The sequence below is a fragment of the Drosophila tropicalis genome, unplaced genomic scaffold (assembly GCF_018151085.1).
Source record: "Drosophila tropicalis isolate 14030-0801.00 unplaced genomic scaffold, ASM1815108v1 contig_859, whole genome shotgun sequence".
Lineage (NCBI taxonomy): Eukaryota > Metazoa > Arthropoda > Insecta > Diptera > Drosophilidae > Drosophila > Drosophila tropicalis.
The window spans coordinates 4088863-4109188 of NW_027173353.1; the positions used below are offsets into that span (position 1 = coordinate 4088863).

Consider the following 20326-nt stretch of genomic DNA (forward strand, 5'->3'; position numbering starts at 1 on the left):
TGCACTGGCGGCTGGTCACACCAGTATTAGTGTGGCCATATTCCAGAGATTATAATGACGCGACTGACCTAATCGGAGAATAATATAATGGATAATAATGTAGGACAGGATCCAATAAAACAACAAACAGCATCAGCAACAACAGCCACCGAAATATTGACAGGTACACGGACCATTGGAGCTGGGGGAAATTCAACATTTTGGAAGAATAGCGGAAGAATTGTGCCCGGATTTATATCGCAAAGTCCCAAACGCAATCCAAATCTAGACAAAGCCTCGGCTACAGTTGGCGGACCGGGAGTGGTTGTCGGGGGCAGCGGTGGCGCTATGGTCTCGACATTTCGTGACTACCAACAGTCGGTGAGCGATGCATGGGATACGGGCGATGATGAATTCTGCATCATAGGACGCAGCACAGACGAGGAGGCGGCTTCAAGTGCGGCCGGCGGTAATGGTGGTGGGGGTAAGGCGATGAATACCAGTTAAATATTTACATTTTATTTAATTTATATAAACACGCAGCCGAAGCTACTCGAATTTCACGTCAAGTGTCACAAACAGTTGCCCTTAATGTCATCGAAACGCATTCTCGTAGCAATCCAAACCACGTCACAAACAATCCTGATGGAAATGGTAAAAGTTCAGCTGACCTGGCGCCAAGTATGCGGCAACAATCGACGGAAGACAACAATAAGGAAGAACGCCGTCGATCGCTGCCAGATAACAATGAAAACAGGTGAACAAGAAATTAATGAATAAGATAAAAGCAACAAAAAACGGGGGCAGGTTCCACAATTGTGTAAACAATAAGTGCATTTGTAGCAACAGAGCGAAAACGTTAAATATGCCTGCTTAATTATAATTTTATTTATTCATAAAACAACATTACTCATTTCTATCTAGATTTACCCATGCTCTTGTGAGTGCTATTTTGACAATCGTATTCCCTAATATTTTGTAATAATTATATGATTAGACTTCGCCTAAGAAACTACCCGGGACGGCCGCAGCTGCAGAAGATAAGCTCCAACTGCCAAGATAGCGAATATGAGACCAAAATCGAAAAATTTCAACTACTACTCAATTCTCCACAATTGGATTTGGTTGCCCTAAAGAAGCTTAGTTGGTCTGGTGTTCCCCGCAAGGTAACTATAATGCAAAACTTCAATTCCCACCACACCACACCCATTTTATTTTATTTTAGATGCGAGCCGTCTGTTGGCGTTTGTTATCCAAATATCTACCGCCCTGTGGCGAACGACGAAATGCTGTGTTGGAGAGCAAACGTCAAGGCTATCAAGATCTGAGACTTAACTATTTCAAGGTTGATAGTCAGGACGAGACACAGCAAGATACTTATCGTCAGATACATATCGATGTACCACGCATGAATCCACAAATTCCACTCTTCCAGCAGCAGCTCGTACAGGATATGTTCGAACGTGTTCTTTTCATTTGGGCCATCAGACATCCAGCTTCGGGCTATGTACAGGGCATTAACGATTTAGTTACGCCATTTTTTATTGTATTTCTTCAAGAAGCTCTGTCACCTGATACAGATTTGGAAAAATACGATATGACCACATTGCCGGAAGAAACACGCAACATTATCGAAGCTGATTCGTTTTGGTGTCTCTCCAAGTTTCTCGACTGCATTCAAGATAACTATATATTTGCCCAATTGGGCATACAGGAAAAAGGTGAACCAACTCAAGGATCTTATACAACGCATAGACGGTAGGTAGACGCAAGAAATATCTTTTTTCCTCTCCATAATTTCAAAATGTGTTTTGCTTTTTCAGTAAATCTGCATCGTCATCTGCAGTCACATGGAGTTGACTATTTGCAGTTCTCATTTCGGTGGATGAACAATTTACTGACACGCGAACTGCCCTTGCATTGTACGATACGTTTGTGGGATACATATCTGGCCGAGTCGGATGGCTTTGCTTTGTTTCATTTGTATGTTTGTGCTGCGTTTCTGCTGCACTGGAAGGAGCAGCTAATGCAACAAAATGATTTCCAAGTAAGCGGAGAAAGAAAATAGCTTTCTTTGAAACATTTTTTCCACATTCATTAACACATTATGCAATTGTTGTTGCCCAGGGTCTCATGTTGCTGCTACAAAATCTGCCAACCCATAACTGGTCCGATAGACAAATTAACGTGCTACTCGCTGAAGCATTCCGCTTAAAGTTCACATATGCCGATGCGCCCAAACATCTGGAGACGAAATTGAGTTGACAAATGCAAAAGCTACAAAAACAGCAGAAGCAGCAGCAATTCATATACGTAAAATAATAGAAATTAGTTTTACTGTATACACAATTTTCTCGTGGAATATTTAATAATAATAATATTACCTACACATACAGACATACTGATACATGCATATACATTTAATAATAATAATCATAATATAATATTAGCAGTTTTTCCCCTTTTGTTTGCGCTTTTCTGTTTAAACGACGACACGAAAAATTATATGCGTTTTTATTTGCTTTGTGTTCTTTTCCTTTGTAATTTTTAATTTGTGTGTACATAAAATCCAAATTCCAAAATATAAATTTAACAAATCAAATTACAAGCAAATTTGTCTTTTATAAAAACAAATTCGACTTAAAATTATTGCAAGCGCACAAATTCAATTGGCCTAAATTATACTTTAAGTGTATATATTAAATCAAGATCAGAAATTGATGTATGCGAGACATGGAATACAGTCAGCTATTGATTAAATAGTAGATCTAGGCGAATATTGTTAGCGAGATAATGGATAATTGTCTTCCATATGTATACTCTAATGTCCCACTCCAAAGACTATTGAATCGTTTCAATTTTGTCTTTCGGCTATATGTTTTAATTGCTTTAGCACAGTTTCCAATAGTTTTTTCTTATCATTTTTACGTACGAGAGAAAATATTGGTTTTTTATCCGCCTCCCTTATTTTTTCCAATATCACAATAATTGTTTGCGGTTGCACCAGTTGATAGCGATTCTCTTGCTTTCCATAGTCATGGAAATAAGTGCTCCACTCCTCCAAGATAAGTAAGTCAAGTAGTTGTCGATTTCGTAGAAAATATTTACTTAATTCACCCTCTTTTACTCCTGGCACAGGTTCGGAGGCAGCGAAAAATTCACATTGCATTAGATCCAAATTAATTTGAGTTAGAGCACCAGTTGAAATTTGCTTAACATCTTCATCAAACATAATGGAATAAATTTTATCGGCAATATGTTCGCAGGTCCGACGACATGCCGCTTGGGCAATGTGTGGCAACTTGAAGGAGAAGTTATCAAATGTGCTCTTAAGATACGAAATCATGTCGGTGATAAAGGCAGATGCTATGCCCGGTGGTTCCACTAGTAACCAATCGTAGGCACTCAATTCAAAGAACTCGTCTATCTTAGAACAGATGCGTACACCAACTTGCTTTTCGGCATCTTGGCGTGCCACATGGAACATTGTTGCTGACGGCGTTTGTGAAATATTACGCTCTGTATTCGTCATATGACAGACAAACTCATCCAGAAAGGGCCCTGCCTTATCCAGATACTGGGTATCAATAATTATTTGAATAAGTTGCGTGAGCGTGATGCTTGGCTGACGGAATACGACTGAAAGGCAGCCGCTGAAACTGCGTGTAAGCAAGAGATTGGCTGCCTTACGAACCATAGCAGCTACTTCATTCGGTGATAGTGTAAGCTCTTCGGCGAACTTCATGCAGGCATACATAAACTCCTTGGCTTGGTGATAAACCTCTGGCACCATGCGTGAAAAAGGGAACTTTTTTTGGAAAAGGAGCCGTTTCCAACTGCTCAGAGTGGAAGGGGAAACGTTCAATAATACTTTCATATTCCTCAGCATTTTCGACAATCATGGGCAGGAATTGTTCTTTGTCCAGAATGTCGCGAAACACATGAACCCAACGTTGAAGAAGAACCTGTTGCAGGAGATATGATATTATGTTGTTGTATATGTATATAAGATATTCTGAAAACTCACTTCATTGTAATGATCCCTCATATTGTGGAGTAACTCCCAGAGTATATTGACAGTATAGCCATAGCATTTAAATGTATTTATGGACAACATTATGAGATTTTTAATTCTCAACAAGATATTGGGATCCGTGCAGGAGGAAGAACTCATGCTAATTTCATTTACAAACTTTGTTAGCGATGTAGACCAGAGATCTTCAAGATAGCTATTATTGACGACATCTCCGGCTGTATTCTTAACATGATCTTCCACCACAAAGAAACCCACAATAGCACATATATAGACCTTATATGCTTCCAAATTATCATGCATATTTGGTGGTGGTTGCAATACCAACTTCGCTTGATCTCGCCGCTGTTGTCGATAGTCCTTTTCAAAGTATTCCCTTTGACCCAAAACCATGTATATATGCAGACAACGATAGATAGGCGAGAAATCCAACAAATCCTGGGCACTAACATTACCGCCATCTTCATCACCACCACCACCTGCTTTCTGTTGTACATATTCCTGGATAATTGCATTTATATCACGCTTCTGCATTTGCTTTGTATGGGTAATAGCCACTTCGCCAATTCGTGGCGAGAATTTCCTGATATTCTCGAGAAACTCTCGGAAATCCGATGCAGCCGATCGCCGTATGTTCTCCTTTATAATGGGTATTTGTATTTGCATTTGCGTGGCAAAACGATAGTTGTGTTGCTTCAAACGGGACAGATGCTCCGCCTCTAATGTTTCCAGCGTGCGCAGGGCTTGATAGTAATGCTTATTTTTGGCCTGTTGAGTGAATTTCATGTAACACTCCAGCGCGGGCAAACACGATTTTAAAGCCTCAATTGCTTTAGCCAAGTTTGATTCAATTTGTCGTGCTCGAACCAAATCGTTGCCCTGCTGTATTACAGTCGAACTCATTTGCCTTAACGATGAGTCCAGGGAGTGGACCTCATCGTGCAATTGCTTGGCCTGGGTTCGCACCTGTAATAACTCCTGGATGGAATCTATAAATCCCTGATAATATAGATTACAGATGCGTTCGATTTCCTTGTCATGACTGCGAATACGCTGTTCCAATTGCTCCCCAATGACCTTAGTGTTGTTGCCTTTAAAGGATTGCAATGATTAGGGGCGTAAACAAACAAAAACGAAAAAAACAAACTAGTAGACCTCACCTTCCAGAATTGAGCGAAAAGTTGGTCCCCAGTAGTCATCTACGGCTTCTATATCCTGTACTGTCACCTTCGACATGGTTAAAGCCCGTAATTTCTTATTTTATTTATGTCTTTTTTATAATTGTTTATAACACCGAACAAGAAGCTAATTTGTTTTGTGTTTCCTTTTCACTTTGTTCCTTATTGGTAATGATTAATCTATCGATTGTGAAAATACCGATTACAATAAGAACGATAAATTGAAACTTGTTGCATTTCATGCATACAGGGTGTTGCCAAAATTACTTACCCTGTTCTGCACTTAAAACCTTTTTTCAAAAACTTAGATACAAATTTGTAACAAAATCTCTTTAAAAAGAAAAACTTCCTAATTTAAATTATTTTTACTGACTTCGCAATTGAAATTTCATGTGTCATACAGCCATAATTCAACTTTCACTTCTGGCGCGACAGTTGTTGCTTGTTTGCGGTTTGACCAAGTAAAAGAGATTTTTGTTGCACGGCAAGTGGCAGTGATTTTAGTTATGTGGATTCAATAGCAACGCTTTGTACACGCACGCAATTCAATAACACCAAACCCATATAATGGCCAACATACGGAGTCGCCACAACACAACAAAATCAGAGTTGGAGGCGAAGGCGGAAACAGAGTCCCTAACAACAAACAGTAAAGGCCACAACAACAACAACAACGATGGGAAGGTACCATCATCGACGAATGCGAAAGAGAAATGTGACTCTATGGTCTACATTATATTCCTATCATTGCTCTTTGATTTGCTGGCTTTTACAATAATCCTTCCACTGTTACCTTCACTTTTGGAATATTACCGCCTCCATGACAGTTCCGGTTTGTATGCCGTGCTCACAGATCGAGTACGTTGGTTCCAACAACTGGTTGGAGCACCAGAACGTTATATATCGGTGCTTTTTGGTGGTTTTCTCGGATCCATGTTTAGTTTTTTGCAATTTCTTGCCAGCCCGATTGTGGGAGGCCTCTCAGATTACTATGGCCGGAAGCCGGTGCTGCTGGTTTGTGCGGTAAGTGGAATGTCAATTTCTTATTGTAGCCAGTAACCACGATAATTTTTGATTCAAGTCTGGAATTGCTGCTTCATATCTGATTTGGGCCTTGTCCAGCAATTTTGCTCTTTTTGTTTTGGCTCGTTTTGTGGGTGGCATTAGCAAGGGTAACATATCCCTTTGCATGTCCGTTATCACAGATGTGTCCAGTGAAAAGACAAGGGGACGCGGCATGGCTTTAGTTGGTATAGCTTTTTCACTGGGATTCATTGTGGGTCCTATGATAGGAGCCATGTTTGCCATTTACTCAAACAAATCAAGCTCAGGTGGATCATGGTTTGTTCTTCCTTCACTCTTAGCTTTGGCACTGGCTTTGGGTGATTTGTTGGTTCTAGTCTTTTGCTTAAAGGAAACTTTGCCTAAGGTAAGAATAAATAAACATTTAAAAATTATTTCCATATACCTATACATTTTCCTTCTCATTTGTAGGAGAAACGCATGAAACAGATATCATCCTCCCTATCCTATGCATCGCAATTGCTTAATGTCTCTTCCATATTCAGGTTTGATTTTAATTATCACAATCTCGTGACTAATTTATGAATACAACAAAAAACATTCCACATACAGAAACCCCACTTGACTAGTTACTTAAATTCTCTATACAATTTGTAGCTACCCTTTGCACGGTTGTACACACATTGTGCATATTACATATAAATTTAGTTAATCATAAGAGTATTCAAAATTCAACGTCGCCGATCGTTTTGCTTATGTGTTATCACTAGACATGGATTTTGATTAAAAATAAGTAAATTGGATAGAAGGTTTGTCCCATATAGTAACTAGTAAACGGTTAAGTGGATTTCCCCATCCTATTGTATAATCTTTTAAAATAATGTGTAATTACTCTATTTCGTAGATTCTCTGCCATTAAAAATGTGGCGAAAAAGGACATTGAAGCTCTGCGCTCTTTGGGTCTGATATACTTTTTGTACTTATTCCTATATTCGGGTTTGGAATTTACTGTGACATTTTTAATGTATCATAAATTTGGTTATACATCTATGGATCAAGCAAAAATGTTCCTTACAACAGGTTAGAATTCAATTTTATACAGCACACTGAAAACTAAACCCTTAATGCATACTTAAATGATTTTCAGGTATTATTATGACCATACTGCAAGGATCTGTTGTTCGTCGATTGCCTGCAACTAAAACTAAAAGTTATGCCATTTATAGTCTATATCTAATTGTTCCTGCCTTTGTATTGGTCGGCCTAGCGGAGGGCAGTGGCATGCTCTATGCTGGAATGATTTTATTTGCCATTTCCACAGCCTTTGCAGTATCTTGTTTGACCACTTTGGTTTCTAAATATGGCAACGATGATCAAAAAGGTTCAGTATTAGGAATATTTCGATCGTTGGGCGCCTTGGCAAGAGCTTTGGGACCCGTCGTAGGTTCCATAGCCTTTTGGTGTGTCGGCTCAAAGATAACTTATATTACCGGCGGACTATTACTTATATATCCAGGTGTGGCCTTGCAACGTCTACGTATTTAAATTAAAAGTAATTATTTGAACGCAATATTATAAGTTTAAGACCAATGCTAAGTATTAATTGCACATTCATTTTTATATATGTATTTTTTTGTAATAAAAAGTCTTTTATAAAATAAGTCATATGTTCGTAATGCATAGGAACTTGGTAATAAAACTGTTTATTACTTGATGAGATAAAGTTGATAAAATTACCTGGATCGAACGAAAAAGACTTTTTATTATCATATAATAAAGGTTTAAAAATACCTCAAATTGATATTAATAATTCAATAAGTTGGTCTTATTATCGAGGCAAAGTGTTATCGGGTATTAATAACTATTATCTTACTAACTGAAAAAAAATGAAATATTTTAAAATGCCTCCAACCGATATTTAAATTCGAATTGCATTATGTAGCCCTGGTACAAGTGATATCGAGTACACTGACTTATCGAAATCGCGAAATCCAGTGTGACCGTATTAAATTCAACATAGTTGGGCTGGCAACCCTGGTAAGAAGAAAAAGAGGAGTGACTGTGACTAAGTGTAAGTGAGTGTGGTGCAGAAAATCGTAAATAAGTGCAATTAACGATAATTAAAACAAAGCAATTTAGTAATTAATTGAGGTCCGAGAGGAGCCTCTTTATTGCACAGAAATTTTGGATAAAATACCGTAACTTATACACAAAAAAATTGATTTCAAATTTTTCTCTTTCTTTGCAAACACAAATACAACTACAATTCACAAAAAAAAAGTGTAAGAAAAGTGTGTGAAACGCATAAAGAAACAAGGATTATTGGATTTTACATCACACATAACTCATCAGGAACAAGGATCCAGAAGTGAAGTTATAAAAACTAATACAAAATGGGTGCAAGAGAAGACGAATACGATTATCTGTTTAAAGGTAACTAAGCACCGGCTGAATTTTTATAGTGCTTGTGTGTGTGTGTGTGGGTTACGGCGAAGGGAAACTTGAGCAGCGGGGGTAAAATGACGCAGTCACTAATTGAAATTAATTGACAGCATAACAGGAGAATGAAAAAATATGGACAAAATAAAGGAATAAAGCAATTTTTTGAGTGTGCTTGTGTTTATGTTCATATAATACGCCCCCTGAATACTTACTCAGTGACGTTGTGCATGTGTCTGTGCCTGCAATGTTTTTGTTGTTGCACTTGCCTGCCCTTTGCTCCCCCACTCCCTTACACTCTTTCTCTCACTCACACTGTATGCCTACTATAACTGTATGTTTCCCGTTGCCCGCAACTCTGGCCACGTTGCAATCGAAATAAATAATCTTGATAAAAGCTCACAAATACTTGGGTATTTTACGAATATACATACATATGTATGTACATAGGTGTGTTGTATGTGTGAGGAAGAGTATGTACATATTGTTAAAAAGCAAGACACAATTACTCTTTTGTTCAAACCCCCGCAAACTTTTCATCTTTGTCTTTGATTAGATTGACAGCATTTAATAATTTGTATTCAATTTTCGCAATCCCACCAAGAGAAAGAGATAAAGACAGTGGCAAGAGAGTGTTTTCTCTCGCATGCAAAGTTGAACAACTTTACATAAAAGTCACGCTCAGCGGATGTTTCAAGTCGCACAGTGGTCTAAGTACAATTTATTTCAAAAAGTAGGTTACCATTTCCCAAATGACGCAGTTCTTATGATCTTTGTTCTCGCTCCCATCTTTTGTAGTTTTATTGCGTCTTCAGAAATTTCTATTTAAAGAACGACGGCGCAACAGCTGAGACTCGAGCTGAGCTGAGCTTCTTCTCACAATTCTCAAATAGAAGAAAAAAGAGCAAAAGCGAGAGAAATATATTTATATATAAATATTTCTTTTGTTATATGTAAGTCACACCAATAAATATATTTTGCCGGTTGTCGATGATTGTTATTCTACCATATGATCGACTTCTGACTCATTCAAAAAGTATTTCGAGGCGATAAACTCTTAATCACTTAAATTAGCTAAATCAGTTGTTAAGCAACAAAAGAATCTTTTATTATCTAGGAAGTTAGTACACCTCATAGTAAGTTTCTATGTATTATTTACATATGTATGTATGTATATCCGTTTTTGTAATTGGAGCTTGGAAAAATTTCTCTCAAAGATCGCGGTTGTTAAGCCTTGTCATGGTAGTAATATGACTCATTACTATTTTCACTCTCTCTCTCGCTCTTGCGCTTCATCAGTCATATGCTGATAACTGTAACCAAGTTGGATAAGTTGGAGAGAGCAAGAGAGAAGCAGAATATGTATGTTTGATGAGTTTTTTATGCTATTTTTTTGCGTGCAAATATTGTACGAATAAACAAATTCCAACAGTTTGAAAATAGAGGGAAAAAAAGGTGTCAAAAAGTAGAAACCAACAGACAGGTTATAAGATTATTTAATTTATTCATTTACTTTCTGTTTGGCTATCTGATAAAAATTTGTCCCTTAATTTCTCAATCAGCTTTTGATTAATTATAAATATTGCTTTAGTGGAATAAATGTTATTAAATAACAGTTATTTATGGTAGTTCTCCAATGTTATTTGCTGAAATACATTTTGCATTTATTAAATTTGTTCATTACCTCAGGGAAAACAAACACACAAAAAACCACATAAAATATTTATTTTCCTTTGGCCTAAATAATCTTCTTCCTCACCCACCCTGAGTTCATAGTAGAATAAGTAGCCAATCTTTTTATGTATTTGCTGACCTTGAGGGGTTCGAAATGAAAACAGAGCCAGTGTCAATAATATGCACAATGTGTATACACACCTACAAGTGTATATGCAAAGAGGACACGACCTAGCCAGCTGACTCTACATCAGTGCTTTCTCTTTCTCTCTATTGGACACCATAGAAGTCTAGAATATGAACTGCCATTTTAATTATGCGACTTATTTAGCGGGGAGGAGGTTGGCCAGTGGATAAAGGCGTATGCGATTCAATTTATACTCTATTGTTTATATTTGTCTTTTGTTTACATTTTATTCTTTTTACAGTTGTCCTTATCGGAGACTCTGGTGTGGGTAAAAGTAATTTACTTTCACGTTTTACCCGCAATGAATTCAATTTGGAGTCCAAGTCAACGATTGGTGTTGAGTTCGCAACGCGCAGCATAGAGGTAAGTAAAAGCTAACCAAACGGTAAAGAACAAGCCAAAATAACTAACCTTTAGTACACAGTTTCCCAAGATTTAGTCCCTTTAATTTTAAATTCAATGAAAATGTTAAAGCAATTACGAACCAAGCTCTAAAGGTTAAACGAACGCGGTTGTGGTTTATTGATTTTCATACAATTTAAAAGGAGAACACTGCGAATTGCTTTTTTAAAACCTCTTTCTGTTTTAATCCCTTTCGTAGGTTGATGGTAAAACAATTAAAGCGCAAATCTGGGATACGGCTGGACAGGAGCGTTATCGCGCCATTACCTCTGCCTATTATCGCGGTGCTGTTGGTGCTCTGCTGGTCTATGACATTGCCAAGCATTTGACATATGAGAATGTGGAGCGATGGCTGCGGGAATTGCGTGATCATGCCGATCAAAATATTGTCATTATGTTGGTGGGCAATAAGTCCGATTTGAGGCATCTGCGTGCAGTGCCCACAGATGAGGCGAAATTGTTTGCTGAGCGTAATGGCTTGAGTTTCATAGAAACCTCAGCTCTCGATTCAACAAACGTTGAAACGGCATTCCAAAATATACTCACAGGTGAGTGGAAAAATACGATTATATAAAAATTATTATAAAACGATTGAAATTCTTTCTAATTCATTTTAATTCATTTTTGCAGAGATCTATCGTATTGTGTCGCAGAAACAAATTCGGGATCCACCGGAAGGTGATGTCATTCGTCCGTCGAATGTGGAACCCATCGATGTTAAGCCGACTGTTACAGCCGATGTACGCAAACAATGTTGTCAGTAGCGCGGGGGGTAGGCAGTTATCATCTACCATTAACAGCAACAACCACCAGCAGCAGCCAGACAACATCAAACAAAAAAAAACAAAAAAAAAAAAAAAAAAAAACAATAATTACAACTACCAACAACAACAGCCGAAAGCATAAGATTTTTATTATGTATGCGTTATTTTTTCTTTCTTGTTTTTCAATCAGCCACAGCATAATTCAACACTAAAAAGAACAACTAAAGGACACCATCCGGCTGTAGTTAACTGCGGTTTAAACTGAACTTTTATACAAAACAAACGAATAAAAATATAAAGACCGAGGAATAAATATCGCATAAAAAATTTAATAAACAAAACAAAGAAGAAGAACACTCCAAATTCAGTTTAAGCTGTAGAACTATAATTTATATAAATATATACATAATATGCTAATATTAAAAATATTAATATTATTAATTTTTTTCGTCGCCACATAAATATATAGTTGTAAAACAAATGATAATGATGATGAAACAGTTTCTTTCGGCCTAATTGCAAAAAATGTTGCCACATACATACCTACATACATACATATAAATCTTGAGTTTTTCTTTTCTTTTTCTTCATTTTTCAAGCTAGCTGATAAACAGTTGTAAAACTTTAAAAAGAAATGCATAAATGAAACGATAAGTATGTCATTTGTGTTTTTTGCTATGTTAAGTGTGATTCAAATAAATATAATTTAAATAAATCAAAAAGTAACGATACTTCTCATTAATGTCCAAAACTTAAATGCGACTATGATTTGTTGTTAAATGTGAAGAAAATTTAAATGTTAAAATTTGGATTCGAATTAATCTTTATTAAGTTCTAAATAATTATTGCATTTAAATTAAATGGCCAAAAAACTGCGTCGAAAGTCAATGTCACAAGAGTTACGGTATCTTCCGATTTTTCGGCTGCTCATCTGACGGAATCGTCGCATAGCTTCATGGATTTCCTGCACACTAATTGGTTTAACCACCTCCATGCCTCGACCTTGGGTGACTTCTGGACAAACATGCATCATGGCTGGACTGCCCCCGGCCGAGGTGACACGACTATATGGCTCTGTCGTCCGATTGTCTGAATTCAGGCGCGACAATATTGAATAGTCTACAATGGCGGCAATTGTTTCATGGGCCAAATAGGCCAGGATGTTCATGGTGGGCGTTGGTATACGCAGATCCGCTGGCAAATCGAGAAATCGCCGGAATTTGTTCTTAATCTTCTCGCCATGACGGCAATAGAACGAAGTCTTTCGTGCTTCATTGAACTCGAGGTATTGTTGGCCGGTTAGGATTTGAGAGATGCGATCGGCACGAAAGAGCCGACGCATGCGGTCCTCATCGTGGAGTTCATGAACATCAATGGCCAATTCCTCATCCTCCTCCTGTTGTTCAAGGTCATCCATAAAATCCTGTGGTCGTCCCGTGCGAATGCTTAGGAATCTCTTTAAGATACGCATGTCCTTTAAATGCTTGCGCATTCGAGCGATCTTAACAGGATGATTACGCATGAGGAACTCAAAATCAGCTTGTGATGGACAGGGATTTTGCTTTCGACGCATGGCCACCAGCGATGCCTCATTAAAGATGCCGCGCAGCTGCTGCTGAAGTATTTGCTCTACCAGCTTGACGCTAGTCGTTCGCGGCTGATCGCTGTCCCCGAAACTTCGCATTATATCGGCAATCTCTGTGAGCAGAGACACAGGAGTAGTGTCATCCACCGGAATGGTTACTGGCTGGACTTGTTGGGCTGGTGGTGATTGCGTTTGTGCCTGGGGTGTTATATTGCCACTCTGCAAGAGTATTACTTGACGATGTACATGAATTGGCATCGTTTTGATCTCTTCCAGCGTTTGCAACTGTGGTGTTCCTGGAGCCGATGGCGTTGTCATTATGGGTGACGACGAGACCAAATCGCTGGGTCCAACAGAAATAGAATCTTGCCGAGCGCGCTTTGCATTATAGTTCATTTTGCCGTTTGTTTATACAACAATATCTATTTATTTATGTTTTCTTTGAATTAGGTCACTCTTATTTAGCGTAGGAGTGACCTTATTTAGATTGTCGAAATATTATAAAAACAATGAACTAGTTCCTTATCAGCAGAATGTCAAATTGCGAACAAATTTAATTCTCTATATGTGTTTTACTTTTATTATCATTATCATTATCATGGTTTTAAATATATCAATCTTCGCTTTTAATTTTAACCTTTTTAACTTCTGGTATAGTCCCAGTCATAACAGTTATCATTATCATGGTTTTAAATATATCAATCTTCGCTTTTAATTTTAACCTTTTTAACTTCTGGTATAGTCCCAGTCATAACAGTTTATTTCTCACAGTGTACATTCTGACTGCAACTGGCCACACCAGAATTAAGCACCACCATCTTTTTGTTTTGGAATAATGGAGTGGGTAATAATTATTTGATTTTTCTTAGTTGGAGGCAACCAGAGGAATACCACACCCAGCAAAAACATGTTCAATGGCATGGTCAAGACAATACGCGATAGCATTGTAGGCACCTATCCTTCCTGTCATGTGACTTCGCGTTTGGAGGAGCGACGAGCCAAACAAAGAGCTCTGCGAGCAGAGAGACGACGAAAGCCGGACAAGCCCGATGATTTTGTGACCTACGAAGATTCTGGGAGCGATGAAGAGACGCCGCAGCAGCAGGAGGAGGTCTTAAATACGTCGTTCAATCTCTGCGACTATCTAAGAAGTAGGGAAAGTGGCCTAAGAGACGTGAGTCCCTCACCATAGTCTATATAGATCATGACAATGACCATTGTACTTTGCTCTCTTTGTTTTGGCAGCGTCGCACAGTAAATGTGGAGTACACCAGCCGCTACGTCCTGACCCATGATATGCTGAGAGAGACCCAAATCAATTTGGGCTACATCAACAAAGTCTTCTGTTCAAAATGGCTAAGCAATCGTCAGGTGGTGTTTGGCACTAAATGTAATAAACTTCTAGTTTATGATGTAAATATGCGTCGTGTGGATGCCATTCCTACCCTGTCCAATAGTCGTGCCAATCACCCCGAGGTCCAAGGGGGACTCCATGCCATTGAATTATCTCCGAGTCGTTCATTTCTAGCCACTGGTGCAAGGAATTCCTCCGATATTGCTGTTTATCGATTACCTACCTTGGATCCCGTTTGCGTTGGCGAAAGTGGACATCGTGACCTAATTATGGGCATGTGTTGGTTAGATGATCAATTTCTGGTCTCAGGTTCCAAGGACAATCGTATGGCTCTGTGGCGGATCAATGAAGATCACATGGAGTTTCCAGATGGCGGCGAAGAGGCATGTCCAACGTTTGCCACTATTCATCCGTTGAGTGTAAAAGAAGTTAGGACTGCGCAGAGAGTAAGAAAACTTTAAGACGATATTTTTAACATTTTTACATGTTTTTTTTTTTTATATTTCTCAGATTCGTTCATTGTGCTTTAATAAAGAATTTAAGGAGATAGCCGCCTTATCGCTAAACGGGTACATTCACATTTTCAACGCCGAGACCTTTAAACAAACGCTGTCACGCAAATTACCCAACTGCCAAGACAATGTTAGCATTGCCTATCATAGCGATGGTCTTTATGCTGTAGGCTGTCGGTCTTATACCATCCTGCTGGATGCACGTACCCTGCAGACCATTAAGAAGATTACCTCCCGTTACAGTGGCTGTGGCATAAGGGCCACTTCATTCGAGGGTAATCTTCTGACAGTGGGCACAGGTTTAGGAATGCTGCTCTTCTATGATATACGCGCTGGGAAATATCTAGAGAGTAGTGTGAATGCCTCACGAACAGTGGCACTCAAATGCAGCAAAGGAATTGTGGTAAGTAGATATTGCTCTTAACAGCTTCTCTATCGATATTAATCTATTTTTCTTTGCAGTATCCTGAAGATGAAATGGATGGCTTCCAACAAGTGAGATATGTGCCCGCCATCTACACACATTGCTATGATAGCACCAGAATGCGACTTTTTGCCGCAGGCGGGCCTTTACCCGCCACCCTGGTGGGAAACTATGCGGGCGTTTGGCAATAGACGACACAACTTTCCAATCGGAATCAATTCAACTGATTAGTATTTAGATCAAGATTTTTGTGGACATTTCCTCTCATTGTCTGTGGGTTTGCGGTATATGCATAAATTGTGATTTTTATTTCGAAAAAAACGGGGCGAAAATGAAAATTACCTAAGATTCAAAAATTTGTAGACTACTAATGGGTTAATTTTATAAATAATTTTTGCTTTTTATTTAGTTGTTTAAATTATGTATTTTACAATATACAAATATTTTTTAGTAAATTACAAGATCCTATTTATACAGTTTATAATATATAACTATATATATATATTACACATTAATGGAAAACTAAGTTTTTAGCCAACTCTAGCATTCATTTGATAGTCTGATCTATATACACAAGCAAATATATGGTAATAGAATTTCAAATTTAACACAAAACAAAATTGCAAATACGATTTAAAAGATAACAATTACGAAATGGACAATTACATATTGCTCACATGCAGAATTTGGAAAAGGACAGGATCAGTTATTAATAGATGATCTATTAAATCTGTTTGAGAGCCGCAGAACAAAGGCGATCCACATCTAAAGATATATTGTGAGGCTGTCTGTAGGTTCATTTAAAACCTTTGACTTGGACAAAAATAAGTAATATCTACAATTATAATTACAAATGTTTTCCCGAAATTGACCAATAATGGAGATAGTTGTAATGAAATAGACCCGTAAATGTTTTTTTCGATCGTAAACATAATACCCATACACAAGTATAAACACAGCTAATTACTGTTGTTGTTGTTGTTGTTATTGCCACCACCACCACCGCCGCTCCAGGCTGTTAGGAATCCCGTCCAGCTACGATTGTTGCCGTCAGTTGAAACTAAATAAGGGAACGTTTAAAACAAGGTTTTTATTTTAGACATATAGTTAACTAAAGAGTAATTGATCTTACCTCTTTGGCCCTTGGCAACACAGTTAAGCATTTCCATTTCATTGCGACTCAGGCGTAAAATTGTATTAAGTACCGGAATCAAGCGTTGCCGTTCATCCGTATTGTTGAGTGTGAGGAACTGCAAGAAATTGAAACATAATGTGAAACAAGAAAATCGAAGATTACTTTTACCTTTGCTTACCTTGAGAAAGACGTTCTTCAAGTATTCCGAATTGTGCATATGTTGTTCACGTTCTTCCGAACGCTCTTGGCGACGCAATTCCTCCTTCAGCATGTCATTCATTTGTGTTAATTTGGCCAAATCCTGTTCATTTTCTGCCAGTAGTGAAGTCAAATGTCTAACGCGACTCTCTTGTATGGAAAGACGTTCCTTGGTGGCCAATAATTGTGCCGCTGCATAATCCGCTGCGGAGCTCTCCTCATCATCATTCTGCATGCTGACGCTGCGACCAAAATTTGATATAGTGGTCACTGTGTCACTAGTGATTTGATTAATGGACGTATTGAGAAGCTCATCCAGTGGCATAAAATCATGGGATCGTCGAGACGATGCAGTGGATATTTTGCGCTGAGCAGCCAATTGGGCCAATGAGGTCTCAGTGACAGCATTGGAATTTTCCATGTGATCGTTAAGAAGATAATCAATTTTACTTTGCTCTAGACTGGAAGGTAAAGATTCCTGTCCTTCTGCCAATCTTACTGGTGGAGTTCTATCATGTGTAGGCGCTGTAACTTGCCTTATAAGCTCCTCCTGCTTTGATTGTAATTCTAGAATTTGTTTTTTCTCAAGACGGTGAGCTGCCTCCGATTCTTCCATTTGCTGGCGATGCTGTTGCATCAGTTCTTGTTGGAATTTCAATTGACTTTGGTTCTCTAGTGTGAGTATATCGTTTTGCTGACGTAGTTCCTCTACCAGATTCAGGAAATCCTTGCTGCGTTTTTGTAGATTGGCATTGTCCTGCTGCAATGTCTCCACTTGTAGCTCGAATTGGGCCAGTCGGTCAGCTTTGCTGTCATTGCTGGCACGTAGACTCTTCTCTTTTTCCCTTAACGAGACCATCTCTTCGTACAGCTCTTGTTCTTTGTCCGAGCCCTTGTTTTGGTTTTTCCTTAAAACCGCTTGGGCTTTGACTTTATATTCTGTGTATTCCAGTCGGATATCCTCTTGTGCCTGCTCTGATTTTCGCAATGCCAATTCCAATTGCTGAAGCTTCTCCAAATGAAGCTCCATTTGCTCTGTCTTGGTGGTGAGCATTTGTTGGTTCTTACTTAACTTTTCTTCATTCTTCTGAAGACTTTCGGCAAGTTGTAGATTTAGTTGCTCTACTTCTAATTTCATCTGCTCTAGTTTACAGTCCAATTCCTTGTTTTGAGTAATAGCTAAATGCTTGGCATGTATTGCATCCTTGACCTGCTCTTGGAGGTGATCAATTTGCTCTTTAAGTTGTTTCGAATGTAAAGCTTCTCCGTTCTTGGCCTCTTCCAAAAGTGTGATCTCTTTGCGAAGTTGCTGCAATGAGTTCTCCTTGCTGGCCAATGACTCTTTAGCGAGATCCAATTCTTGAATCTTGGCATTTAGCTTGGCACTGACATCAGCTAATGATTTCTCAGCAGCTTCTATTTCCAGATTTAAGACATTGGAATTTCTGCTTGGCTTCTCTTTAGATTTTAATTTCTGATTCTCAGCCCTGGCGGCATTTAAGTCCTGTTGTAGCTGACATTGGGCTAATTTGATGGTTTCTACTTCCTCCTTGACATCTTCCATTTTCTTGAGGTCTTGCATTTGCTCCTGAAGTTTCTTTTTTAACTTTGCGGCAATGGCTCGCAATTTGTTGTATTTATCCTCGTAACCGTCGTCCAACTCTCGTAGACGGCTTAATTCCTCGGCTCTGGATATAGTAGATGTGGAGAGAACTTCACTCTGATTATCTATGCCATTGGCCTGTTCCAGTTCATCGATTCTCGATATGAGTTGATCAATTTTTTGTGACTTTTCTAGAAGGGATTGCTGACACTGGGCAAGATTGTCTTCTAGTTCCTTATGACTTTTTGCTGTTTGCGATTCCTGCTCTTGCAGACGAGAGATCATATCTCCCCGACCCTTGAGCGCCTCATTCAGCTCACGCATTTCGGCCAGAAGTTCAGCGTGTTCCTGCTCCTTTAAATGATAACGTGCCAATAGATCTTCATGATGTTGACGCAGTTCAATTGATGTGCTTTCCAGGTTTTGATATTGTCGCAATTCTTGATTCCGTTCCTCGGATACTGTTTGAAGAATACTCTGCATGCGATTTAGTTTTTCTTGGACTTGACTTAAGTTGTGATGTGAATGTTTCTGCTGCTGATGCTCTTCTCTTACTTTATTTACCAAGGATTCAGCATTATTTAAAATGACCAGCCAACGTTCCAAACGCAATTGGTCGGCCACCTCCCCCTTTCCACTTTCATTTCCACAATTTTGGTTCTGTTTTGCACTGGTCAAACGATTTTTTAGCTGCTCGTTCTCCTCTTGGAGAGCCTGCATCTTTCCACATAGCAATTGCGAGGCTCTGATAATCTCAGCCTGCCACTTGCTAACAGATGCCGCATACTCATGCTGTGTCTCTAACAGGACACATTTGCATTCCTTTAAATTCTTCAACTTGCGGTGCACTTCGATGAAACGATCTTTTAGTGAATTAAACTTTTTTCTTTGCTCCGAATTTAGTTGCTTAACCTTTTCATATTTCTCTTTAAGTTCATTTAGCTCTTGATTGGTCACAGACAATTCCTGCTTTAAATTGGTGTTCTCTATTTCCGCCTCTTTGATTTTAGCTATGTCCTCTTCAAGTAGTTCCAAATTCTTGCGTTGTTCAGTGCCCAGAGCATTGACCTGTTGCATGGCCAATTCCATTCGTTCGACATCTGCCAGTAGGCCATCATTCTCTTCTGTCAAACGATTTAGTTGTCTCTTCAAACTTTCATTTTCAATCTCCAAATGGCTCAGACGTTCAGCATCAGTTTTGGTCTGGCGTTTGAGAGCTTGAACCTGTTCGGTTAAGATTACATTTTTATCGGTAAAATCCTGAACCATCTCTTGCATGGCAGGTAGACTGGCTTGTTTTTCTGCTGCTCTTCTCAGGGCCTCCTTAAGTTGACGATTCTCCTCAGTGAGATCTACAAAAATGGTTCAAAGACTGATTAAGAAATCTACTTCCATTAACAAATTACTCACCATCTTTTGCCTGTTTTGCCTTTTTCGCTATGTTAAGCAATCCTTTGTATTTGGTGATTATCTCATCTTTGCTAAGTGACTCAATGGGATTCGGCTGTGTCTTCTACAATGTCAATTCAAATGCAAATAAAGTCAATAATCTTTTTACCATGAAGACGTCATCACATCCAAATTTCGTTGTGGAAGTCTCACCTGTGTCTCTCTTTCCCGTTCCCTTTCCCTGGGTGGTGTTACCTCTGTGTCCATGTTTAGTGTTTACCTGCCGGAGCTATCATTTAGTCTTATCACCTATCCACCTATCATAAATCCTAGCTTGGAAAGTGCTTTAATTATCTCTATTTGTAGGCAAGCAAACATATGAAAAAAGTATAAAAAAAAACTTTATTTTCCTTGTAGTGTGACCAGATTTCGCAAAAGCGAAATGAC

At 38.6% G+C, this 20326-nt stretch overlaps 7 protein-coding genes across 7 annotated transcripts; 4 read left to right on the top strand and 3 right to left on the bottom strand.

The window, feature by feature from the left end:
- Positions 1-14: 14 nt before the first annotated feature.
- Tbc1d22 (TBC1 domain family member 22) lies at positions 15-2436 on the top strand. The gene is given in 7 exon segments (XM_068296368.1): positions 15-463; positions 523-736; positions 977-1145; positions 1205-1696; positions 1698-1737; positions 1803-2026; positions 2107-2436. Coding segments are annotated over 7 exon segments (1653 nt in total). The 5' UTR covers positions 15-87; the 3' UTR covers positions 2245-2436.
- Positions 2312-8033, bottom strand: Sec15 (exocyst complex component Sec15). Its single transcript, XM_068296367.1, is given in 5 exon segments — positions 2312-3793; positions 3795-3944; positions 4007-5103; positions 5173-5370; positions 7951-8033. Coding segments are annotated over 4 exon segments (2283 nt in total). The 5' UTR covers positions 5249-5370; positions 7951-8033; the 3' UTR covers positions 2312-2833.
- On the top strand, positions 5469-7874 carry rtet (major facilitator superfamily domain-containing protein rtet). Its single transcript, XM_068296369.1, has 5 exons — positions 5469-6213; positions 6272-6619; positions 6685-6758; positions 7118-7293; positions 7361-7874. Exons 1-5 carry the CDS (start codon positions 5758-5760, stop codon positions 7756-7758), a joined length of 1452 nt encoding a protein of 483 aa, XP_068152470.1. The 5' UTR covers positions 5469-5757; the 3' UTR covers positions 7759-7874.
- Positions 8034-8166: 133 nt separating the features above from the next.
- Rab11 (RAS oncogene family member Rab11) lies at positions 8167-12410 on the top strand. Its single transcript, XM_068296371.1, has 5 exons — positions 8167-8284; positions 8495-8646; positions 10755-10876; positions 11115-11463; positions 11546-12410. The coding sequence occupies exons 2-5, from the start codon at positions 8607-8609 to the stop codon at positions 11677-11679; spliced, it is 645 nt and encodes a 214-aa protein (XP_068152472.1). The 5' UTR covers positions 8167-8284; positions 8495-8606; the 3' UTR covers positions 11680-12410.
- On the bottom strand, positions 11666-13733 carry Spt3 (Transcription initiation protein Spt3). The gene has a single exon (XM_068296370.1). The coding sequence runs from the start codon at positions 13658-13660 to the stop codon at positions 12536-12538; it is 1125 nt and encodes a 374-aa protein (XP_068152471.1). The 5' UTR covers positions 13661-13733; the 3' UTR covers positions 11666-12535.
- Positions 13734-14047: 314 nt separating this feature from the next.
- Positions 14048-16076, top strand: DCAF12 (DDB1 and CUL4 associated factor 12-like protein). The gene is made up of 4 exons (XM_068296492.1): positions 14048-14438; positions 14510-15064; positions 15129-15533; positions 15593-16076. Exons 1-4 carry the CDS (start codon positions 14172-14174, stop codon positions 15743-15745), a joined length of 1380 nt encoding a protein of 459 aa, XP_068152593.1. The 5' UTR covers positions 14048-14171; the 3' UTR covers positions 15746-16076.
- Positions 16077-16112: 36 nt separating this feature from the next.
- On the bottom strand, positions 16113-20317 carry GCC185 (GRIP and coiled-coil domain containing 185 kDa). Its single transcript, XM_068296491.1, has 5 exons — positions 20093-20317; positions 19901-20003; positions 16868-19842; positions 16687-16804; positions 16113-16614 (listed from the first exon to the last, which is right to left on the bottom strand). The coding sequence occupies exons 1-5, from the start codon at positions 20144-20146 to the stop codon at positions 16514-16516; spliced, it is 3351 nt and encodes a 1116-aa protein (XP_068152592.1). The 5' UTR covers positions 20147-20317; the 3' UTR covers positions 16113-16513.
- Between the last annotated feature and the right edge of the window lie 9 nt (positions 20318-20326).

Coding starts and splice junctions, on each gene's coding strand:
- GCC185 (XM_068296491.1), bottom strand. CDS start 20,146: ATGGACACAGAGGTAACACCACCCAGGGAAAGGGAACGGGAAAGAGAG. Junction 19,843..19,900: donor GGCAAAACAGGCAAAAGATG/GTGAGTAATTTG, acceptor CCATTTTTGTAG/ATCTCACTGAGGAGAATCGT. Junction 16,615..16,686: donor TGTTGCCAAGGGCCAAAGAG/GTAAGATCAATT, acceptor TCCCTTATTTAG/TTTCAACTGACGGCAACAAT.
- Spt3 (XM_068296370.1), bottom strand. CDS start 13,660: ATGAACTATAATGCAAAGCGCGCTCGGCAAGATTCTATTTCTGTTGGA.
- rtet (XM_068296369.1), top strand. CDS start 5,758: ATGGCCAACATACGGAGTCGCCACAACACAACAAAATCAGAGTTGGAG. Junction 6,214..6,271: donor CGGTGCTGCTGGTTTGTGCG/GTAAGTGGAATG, acceptor TTTTGATTCAAG/TCTGGAATTGCTGCTTCATA. Junction 6,620..6,684: donor TAAAGGAAACTTTGCCTAAG/GTAAGAATAAAT, acceptor TCTCATTTGTAG/GAGAAACGCATGAAACAGAT.
- Rab11 (XM_068296371.1), top strand. CDS start 8,607: ATGGGTGCAAGAGAAGACGAATACGATTATCTGTTTAAAG. Junction 8,647..10,754: donor ATACGATTATCTGTTTAAAG/GTAACTAAGCAC, acceptor TTCTTTTTACAG/TTGTCCTTATCGGAGACTCT. Junction 11,464..11,545: donor ATTCCAAAATATACTCACAG/GTGAGTGGAAAA, acceptor TCATTTTTGCAG/AGATCTATCGTATTGTGTCG.
- DCAF12 (XM_068296492.1), top strand. CDS start 14,172: ATGTTCAATGGCATGGTCAAGACAATACGCGATAGCATTGTAGGCACC. Junction 14,439..14,509: donor GGGAAAGTGGCCTAAGAGAC/GTGAGTCCCTCA, acceptor TTGTTTTGGCAG/CGTCGCACAGTAAATGTGGA. Junction 15,065..15,128: donor AAGTTAGGACTGCGCAGAGA/GTAAGAAAACTT, acceptor TATATTTCTCAG/ATTCGTTCATTGTGCTTTAA.